The 9,211-nt window shown below is 36.5% G+C and overlaps 2 protein-coding genes and 1 pseudogene across 2 annotated transcripts; 1 reads left to right on the top strand and 2 right to left on the bottom strand.

The window, feature by feature from the left end:
• Nucleotides 1–934: 934 nt before the first annotated feature.
• On the bottom strand, nucleotides 935–3,384 carry LOC125841137 (IQ domain-containing protein IQM4-like). The gene is made up of 6 exons (XM_049520157.1): nucleotides 2,079–3,384; nucleotides 1,886–2,000; nucleotides 1,738–1,800; nucleotides 1,558–1,646; nucleotides 1,395–1,485; nucleotides 935–1,284 (listed from the first exon to the last, which is right to left on the bottom strand). The coding sequence occupies exons 1-6, from the start codon at nucleotides 2,204–2,206 to the stop codon at nucleotides 1,111–1,113; spliced, it is 660 nt and encodes a 219-aa protein (XP_049376114.1). The 5' UTR covers nucleotides 2,207–3,384; the 3' UTR covers nucleotides 935–1,110.
• On the top strand, nucleotides 1,019–1,170 carry LOC125843435 (U2 spliceosomal RNA; annotated as a pseudogene).
• Nucleotides 3,385–5,661: 2,277 nt separating the features above from the next.
• On the bottom strand, nucleotides 5,662–8,927 carry LOC125878534 (IQ domain-containing protein IQM1-like). The gene is made up of 9 exons (XM_049559811.1): nucleotides 8,786–8,927; nucleotides 7,635–8,082; nucleotides 7,421–7,535; nucleotides 7,265–7,330; nucleotides 7,088–7,176; nucleotides 6,907–6,994; nucleotides 6,576–6,806; nucleotides 6,388–6,489; nucleotides 5,662–6,295 (listed from the first exon to the last, which is right to left on the bottom strand). The coding sequence occupies exons 2-9, from the start codon at nucleotides 8,054–8,056 to the stop codon at nucleotides 5,858–5,860; spliced, it is 1,551 nt and encodes a 516-aa protein (XP_049415768.1). The 5' UTR covers nucleotides 8,057–8,082; nucleotides 8,786–8,927; the 3' UTR covers nucleotides 5,662–5,857.
• Between the last annotated feature and the right edge of the window lie 284 nt (nucleotides 8,928–9,211).

The raw sequence follows: 9,211 nt of genomic DNA, 5'->3' as shown, positions 1-9,211 counted from the left end.
AAATGCACGGATAAATACAACAAATAAAGTCGCATGACACATAAAAAGTTTAAATATATATAGAAAGAGGTGGAATTATAGAATAGAAAAGGAGGGAGGGAGGGAGGGAGGGAGAGAGAGAGAGAATACAACCTAATTACACGTATTAAAACAACAATACAATCGTCTTAACACCTTAAATAATATAAAAATACAGAGAAAGAGGAGAAAATACAGAATACAACCTAAATGCACATATGAATATAACAAATACAATCGCTTGACACCTCAAGAAAAATATACTTATATAGAGAGAGGTGAAAATACAGAATACAACCTAAATGCATGTATGAATACAACAAACACAATCGCCTGACAACTTATAAAATATACAAATAAAGAAAGAAGTGGAAATACAAAATAAAGAGAGTGGAAGTGAGGGAGGGGGGGGGGGGGGGGGGGGGGGGGNGAGGGGAGAGAGATGATACAACCAAAATGCATATATAAATACAACAAATACAATAGATTAATACCTCAAAAAATATCGCAATACAAAGAAAGAAGGGTGAAAATACAAAATACACAGAGAGGTAAAGAAAGAGAGAGACATGAAGTGACGCGAGCAAGATTGAGGAGAGACTAGAGAGGCAAATTTATTTGTTTTTGCTTAGCATCTCAAACATTGAGCTATGAATTGTAAACACTCAAATTATAGCTATAAATCTCTAGTGCCCAAACGATAATCATTTTTTAAATTTTCTCTATTTGATACTAGAGGTAGAAAGAGAAAAATATAATAAAACTCTCTTAATGTTCTAAATTAAATAAGTAACAAGAAATACCTATATTTTGTATAGGGACCAAATAATATGGAACACTTCATTACCATTTATAATCACCTTAACTAACGCCAAGTCATCTAATATAGAAGCTAGTAACTTTATTTGATCTTGGCTAGTTTATTCCCACATCAAGCATTTAAATGAAGACAGGCAGAGAGCATCGGGTATAGTTTGAGCAAGTCAATATGAAGAAAAGCATACCTTTCTCGGCTTTTGGCTAAGACTAAGTGAAGTATCTGTTCTTATCAATTTAATATCTGATATTCTTAATTTTTTGAAGGGGACTTAACTATAGTAGCTTGCTATCGAGACTCTCAAGCATCGCCTTGGTGTTATACTTGGATCCTTGTAGAAATAAAAGTACAATCCATTTTGATCCTTCTATTGTTTTCAGAAGCATACCGCTTTGCTTATATACCAAGTTACCATCATCCACAACTACTTCATTGGCTTCCCTTTCTTTCTGCAATAATAATGGATGAGAATTTTTTTGGAAATTTTATCTTCCATCTAAAATACGCGCAATAATTACAAAGGAGTAAGCAGATAACAGATGGATTATATTGAACTTACAGGTCCAAATAAATACTTGAAGCATCGACGTTGCAAATCAGCTCTCTTGTAACTCTCAAGAATTAGCTCTTTCCCATCACCCACATCCAACCTTCAATAAAGAAGCAGGTTTATCATGTAAGTTTAAATCAAAACTACTTGTGCTTCTGACCGGTGATCTTACCAATAGAAGAAAGGTTGGCTACTTTTGCTGTTGAACCATACATCATAGTAGAAGTGTAAGTTGTGTCCATAACGATGACGTGGATCTATCTGCAGTTACAAAAAGAGCAAATTAAGTTATGGTTAAGACTTCATATTATCGATATACATAAAAGATCAAATAGCAACAAGGTCTTATTACTGCTTCGAGCCATTGCTGCAGAGCCAACTTTTGAGCCTCTTCATCCTTCAAACCTTTGCCTACCTGTAGATCACAAACGTAATTTTGCTCAATTTTCAATAACAATTTTGAGACAACATGGATGTATAGTTGGCTCTTGTTAACATACCTTAGCAGCCCGTGTTCTTGCACGTGACCACCTTGAATCGGAAGCTTCAGGTTTATTGACATCAAAATTTGAAATAGAGCTCTGCTTTAAAGCTGCAGAATCCAAGGCATTCCACCTAGATGGTAAAAAAAAAAATGGAAACCAAGACTAGAAACATAACTGATTTTACATAAGAAAAAGGCAGCAAACAAACCAGTGCTGTTCAACAAGTAGAGCGCAATCTGCAAGGTTCCTTCTTGTCCTATAACTCTTGTACACTGTCTGGATCATAGTCGCAGCAGCGTCATGTTCAGTAATTGACATTCTTGGTACTTGATCCATTGTTTTCCTGTCAACAACCAAGCTAGTTATCGGAAAAGGCTTTTGTTTCTTATGTTTTAGACTTTCTTCTGAAATATCAGACTTTCTAACAATCTTAGCACCTTTATCTTTGAAACTGAGTGTCCTCCAAGGCAATTTTCTAGAAAGAGAAAATTCCCAGTCACTGCTCACTGGACAAGCAACAATTAAAGCTCACAAACCATTGATTTTGTTACAAATTAGGATGTTTCAATTCATTCAAAGCCACTAATAATCTTTTCCTCCCAACCCCACAAAGATTAGAGGAAAACATTAGTAACTTTTTCCAGCAATTGCATTAAAAGCAAAAGAAAAATAGGAACATAATTGGTCTAATTAAAGCAAATATGTAACTAGAGAAGGGACAGTGGGAAAATCAACTTGTCTTGCTTCACCAAGGGAATACATAATCTTTTATCTTTACCATTAATACAACAACAACAATGTATCAAGTGAAATCTCAGGAATGGGGTCTGGGGAAGGTAGAATGTACGCAGACCTTACCACTACTCATGCAGAGAGGTTGTTTCTGAAAAAAGAAGAAACAACTCCCGATATAAAAAAGAAGAAATAATACAAAGAATTGAAATAAGGAACAGTACAAAAGTAGCCAAAACCGCATTAAAATCATGTGATAATTGAAATACAAGGATAAGACAACTACAAATGATCATGCAAATTTTGAAACTAGAGAAGGGCTAGAGAAAAAAAATCATTTCTCCTCCAAAACAGAAAAGGGACATTAATAATATCACAGAAGACTCAAAGATAAAAATATTATCAATGAATCGACAGACAGAGAGAGCAAATTAACACCTCTGGTTTTCAAATAGATGAGATATGCAAGGTTAGAAAAACATACACAATAAATAGCTCAAGAAATCAACACCACCAACAAGAGTAAAGAAACAACTCAACATATTGCAAGAAACAAAAGTTTAGCAAACCCAAATGGAAGAAAAGCCATTAAATGATTCCAAGTCCATAATTTCTCACCTTGAAAAGAAAAGAAGTTCTTTCCCTTGTATTTGATCTCTAAGGATTTGTGTAGTAGAAAAGTAGGTGGTCCTACTCAGCAGAAAAATATAAGTCTTGCGTAGGCTTTCATTGAAGATAAGGAGACAAGAAGCAGGGAATTGAGACTCGTGGATAGTTTTTTTTTTTTTTTTACTTGGTGTTGAAATCTAGAAATATGTGCATAAGCAAACAAGATTCTATGTAGCAAGTGTCAAGTCTTTTTGGTACAAAGAAAAAAAACAATTTTTTCTTTGGTTGGTTAAAATCTTTTGAAAAATATTTTACAAATGAATTTATTTTTCTCAAATTTAAGGAAAATGACTTATTCAAAAACAATTCTCAAAACTCTTTTTCATCCTCGTACCTCAATTTTCCACCCTAACTCAAGTCTTGGGTACGCACCCTTGATACTAATCAGGGACTCAATTTTTCATCTTAACTCAAGTCTCGGGTACTGAAGAATACTAATTAGGGATTCAACTCTTGATTCTTGATTCGAAACCTGACTTTCGACCTTAATTCGAGACCCAACTCTCCGGTCTCGTATCAGGGTCAGATCCCGATTTGGATGTTGGGTCTCAAGTCAGGATTTGAAGTCAGATCTCATATCAGGTGTAGGGGTCAAGTCATGAGTCAGGTTTTGGGGTAGGGTGTTGAGTTAGGTGTCGGTATCAAATTTTAGATCGAGAGTCGAGGTCGACTCCTAGGTCAGGTATCGGGGTTGGATCCCGATTTGAAATTCAGGTCATGAATGGGGATTCAATATTGAGTCTCAATTTGAAAGTCGGATCTAGTGTCGCGAGTCAGGATCAGTCGAGGTCGGGTCCCGATTCAAAAGTTAGGTTTTGAGTCGGATGTCGGGGTTGAATCTTGGTTTGGAAATCGGGTTTTGATTCGGGCGTCGAGTTTCGGGTCAGATGTCGGGGTCGGATCTTGGTTTGAAAGTCGAGTCTCAATTTGAGTTGTCCCAATTTAGAAGTCGGGTCCCGCTTCGGGCATTAGGATTAGGTCCTAGTTTGGAAGTCGAGCCCTGGTTCATGTGTTGGGTCCTAGGTTTAGTGTCGAGATCAGGTCTCAAGTCAGTCATTAGGGTCGGAGTCGGTCCAGAATGAATGTCATGTTCCGGTCAATTGTCGGGGTCAACTTTTGATTTGGATGTTGGAATTGAATCCCAGATCGATCATCGGAGTCGTGTCTAGCTTCGGATGTTAGGGTCAGGGTCGAGTCACAAGTTGGGAATCGGGATTAGGTCCTAGGTCGAATTTTGGGTTAGATCCTAGATTGGGCGTCAGTGTCGTGTCCCAATTTAGGCGTCGGGATAGGGGTCGAGCTCCAGTTCGAATGTTGGGTCCTGAGTCGAGAGTCGGGGTCAGGCCCCGATTTCGGTATCTAGGTCGGATCTCGGATTAGTTATCGGAGTTGTCTTTCGGATCAGAAACTATATATTTTCTACTCTCTAGTAAAAAATAAAAGATATTTTGTGGAGGATGTTTTTCATTCACCAACCAAATACTAGAAAATATTTTTCACTTACCAACCAAACATGAAATTTAAGTTAGAAATCAACTTGTCTTTCAAAAAACATATTTTTAGGAAAACATTTTTTATGAAAAATATTTTCCTCCATACCAAACACAATTATACTACAACCTTGGTCTGGCGCAGCCCACCAATTCTAGTATGATTCTCGTAAAGAAATCTTATTTTGTGCATTGAAAAAGTGAAATGGGCAAAGTAGCCATTTTTTATATACCAAAGACTTCAGAGGGAGCATCTGTTAGCCCATTATACTTGCTGGTGATTTTAAAAGGCATAATAGATAAATATGTCTTTTTAACTTGATGCCCTCAAACTTTGGTTGTATATAAGTATATATTTAAATTTGTATAAAATTGAGCAAGTAAATATATGTGTCATATGTGTATTATACCATATAAGACGTGTGTATCTACTTGTTCAATTTTGCACAAATTCAAGTATCTATTAATGTACATCCTAAGTTGAAGGGCATAGATGTTAACCGAGACCAAGTTAAAAGGCAATATTTATGTTTTATGTCATTTTAAAATACCTACAAAAGAGGTTTATAAAAATCTTAAATTATACAATTCTTAGGTAGAAAATGGAAATCAGTTTTTTTCCCAGCCAGTTGTTTTATGTTAGCTCACAGTTTAAAACCGTGTGGACTCAAACAAATGAACGTTTATAATTATCTTAGTTTGACTAATTAAAGATTAAACTCAGCTAATTGTACTTGTGTGTTTCACTTGTAAAAGTTTGAAACTCCACCATATTATATTGGAAATTTCACATGTGAGATTTGAATCTTGGAATTTCACGTAAAGGGAGTCTACGAACTCCAACAGTGTGTACCGGAATTCACTTGTAAAAGTTTCGTACTCCAGCATACTATGCTGTAATTTTCCATAACTTAGCTGAGGTACTTTTGTCCAGATGTTATTTCCATCAAAAAGTGGTTATTTCTCAATTACATTTCGAAGGGTGACTAAACTTTGAATACAGATCCCAAAGCTTTCAAAGAATGCCTATTAACTTCCCTAACTGAAGAACTTGGCATGGTCAATAGAATAAGTGAATAAATCATTCACTGTGAATTCACAAGGTAGTAATAGAAACTCTTGGGCTTGGAAGTCCCATGTATGCAAGCCTAGGCGATACACGGATTTTTGGGCTCGGACGTGGTGAAGGAATTGGATAACAGTTCTTGGGCTGAGACAAGTTAACTCTTGGAGACAGATTGACTGCTTCAAGGGCCTGAGATTGAAGATCCATTGGATAGTCTCTAACACAGCCAATACGGGGACCAACGCCACTTGTCCACTTGCAAGACAAACGTTTGGTCAAGTCAAAAACTGGTTCTTCTATCTTGTCTTTACTTGTATGCGTAAAGTTTTCTTCATGAGCAGTTATTTTCAACACATCACTGACCGGACCATTGTCCTTAGCTTTATCTGCATCACAATTTTGTGATAAGGTTTTCTCCATGTCTTTGTTAGACACCGATAAAAGTCTATCATCGTCTATTGCACATTTCTGCAGGTAAGAAGAAGTTAATGATTTGCCCGTTAGCATCAGTACTACTTGCGCGGAATAGACACTACATTGGACATGACTAGTATAATTACCTTAACGTTAGCCAAATCTACATGGTGTTCCTCAAGGAAATTGATGAATTCCTTGAAATTATCTTCTGTAGGAAGATAGTGACCGCTGTATGGCCAAATTGCCTGCAGAGTAAAATGTGACTAAAGTCAATGAAATGAAACAAAAGAAAATGATGTACGTACGTATTGGCATGATTTGTGAAGTATACCTCAAGAATACCATCCTGAACAACCAATCTACCAGCTGCTGTAGTAGCACCACCAGATAGGAAACTAGAGTGTTGGAAAACACCCTTCTTTTTCTTTCCAACATAGAGAACTCTTGAAGTACTAAGAACGAAAATCCACTTCGATCCTTCTGTTGTATTCAGGAGCATCCCGCTTTGCTTATATACCAACTTGCCATCCTCCACAACTACTTCGTAGGCTTCCCTTTCGTTCTGTAATAATAATGCATGAAACATTTTGGAAATATTATTTTCCATCTAACATATATTACAAAGGAGGAAGTAGATAACAGATGGATTATATTGGACTTACAGGTCCTAAATACTTGATGCATTGACGTTGCAAATCAGCTCTCTTGCAATTCTCGAGATTTAGTTCTTTCCCATCACCCACATCCAACCTTCAATAAAAAAGCAAGCTTATCATGTTAAGTTTAAACTTGACACATGAATGAAAAACCGAAACTACTTGTGCTTCTGACCGGTGATCTTACCAATAGAAGAAAGGTTGGGTACTTTTGCTGTTGAACCATACATCATAGTAGAAGTGTAAGTTGTGTCCATAACGATGACGTGGATCAATCTGCAGTCAAGCAAAGAGCAAAGTAAGTGCCCTAGTATATGTTTAAGACTTCAAATACATGAAAGATCAGATAGCAACGAGGTCTTACCGCTTCCAGCCAATGTTGCAGAGCTAGTTTTTGAGCCTTTTCATCCTTCAACAAACCTTTGCCTACCTGTTGATCACAAACATGATTTTGCTCAATTCTTGAGTCAATAACTATATTCGGACAAGATGGACGTATAGTTGGCTCTTGTTAACATACCTTAGAAGCCCTTGTTCTAGCACGTGACCACCTTGACACGGCAGCTTCATGTTTATTGACATCAAAAAATGATATAGAGCTCTGCGTTAAAGCTGCAGAATCCAAGGCTTTCCACCTAGAACCATAAGAAGGAAAACAAAAATTAGAAACCAAGACTACAAACATCAATGATTTTACATAAGAGAAAGGTGGCAAAAGAAACAAGCAAACAAACCAGAGCTCTTCAACAACTACAGCACAATCTGCAAGGTTCCTTCTTGTCCGATAACTCTTGTACACTGTCTGGAGCTTAGTCGCAGCAGCATCAAGTTCAGTAACAGGTCTTGGAGAAAAGAATACAAAAGGCTCTGGAAGCGAGATTCTTGGTGCTTGATCAACAACCAAACTAGTTATCGGAACAGAAGTTTTAAGCTTTTGTTTCTCCTGTTTTAGACTTTCTTCTGAACAATCAGACTTTCTAACATTCTTATCATTTTTTTCTTTGAAACTGAGTGTCATCAAAGACAATTCTCTATTTTTCCTTTCAATGCTAACCGATCTCATGATAGCTCTTCCCATTGTGTCCGGAAAAATAAGATAACTATGCCTTAGAATCTCATTCCATGCTGACAACAGTATAGAAAGAGAGAGTCCCATTTACTTGACAATTAGAGTTCAGATGCCTGTAAACAGAAACCATTTGTTTTGTTACAAATTAGGATATTCCAATTCATTCAAAGCCACTAAGAATTTCCAAAGGTGAGTGAAATACAACCCAATCTTTTCCCCCAAACCCCACAAAGAAAAGAGAAAAACGTAATAACTTTTTCCAGCAATTGCATTAAAAGCAAAAGAAAAATATGAACATACAACAATAACAACAAACTCAATGAAATCTCACAAAGTGGGGACTGGGAGGGAAGAGTGTACGCACGACTTACCACTATAGTCTGCTTTTGAAAAACTCTCAGCTCAAGCAAATCAAAACAGTAATTAAAGGAAAAACATGACAGCTAATAGCAAAGCAGTGCAAAACATATATGCAAGGAACCATAATAACAACAACAAGGTGCGATCACCCGAACACAATACACCACATATGAAATAAGAAAAATAGGAACATAATTAGTCTAATTCAAGCAAATTTGTAACTAGAGAAGGGAAAATCAACTTGTCTTGCTCCCCCACCCCCACCCCAACCCCCTTTAACGGAAAACATAATCCTTATCTTTCCATTAATAGCATGAGAAAACAAAAATAGATTTTGAGCATAGAGAAACAACACTAACATAGATTTTGCTTAGGCACTATGTCAAGAAACAAAAGTTTTGCAAACCCAAATGGAAGATAAGCCATAAATGATTCAAAATTTTATTAATTTCTCACCTTGAAATGAAAAAGAATTATTTCTCTATGGATTTGGTTGAAGAGAAAACAATGTTGCACGGGTCTTGACCTGTTAGCAGTCACATATTTACAGTAGAATGGGTAGTTTGAATAATCAATGCTGTGCAGTAGAAAAAAGTAGGTGGTCCTACTATGCAGAAAAATATGTGTCTGCATAGACTTTCATTGAAGGCAAGGGGAAATGTAGAGGAAGCAGGGGAATTGAGACTGGTAGATTTTATATTTTTTATTTTCACTTGGTCTTGAAATCTAGAAATATGTGCATAAGCAAACAAGTTTTTTATGTTAAAGAAAAGCCAATAATTTCAGCTGTGGGGCTTTGCCTCATGCCATCATGCATTATTGATCTAAGACCATCTCCGATCCACCTCTATTTTACTCTCTATTCTTTATATTTGAAAAGTA

Source organism: Solanum stenotomum, chromosome 10 (genome assembly GCF_019186545.1).
Source record: "Solanum stenotomum isolate F172 chromosome 10, ASM1918654v1, whole genome shotgun sequence".
NCBI classification, from domain to species: domain Eukaryota; kingdom Viridiplantae; phylum Streptophyta; class Magnoliopsida; order Solanales; family Solanaceae; genus Solanum; species Solanum stenotomum.
This window is presented reverse-complemented; position numbering and strand designations above follow the sequence as displayed.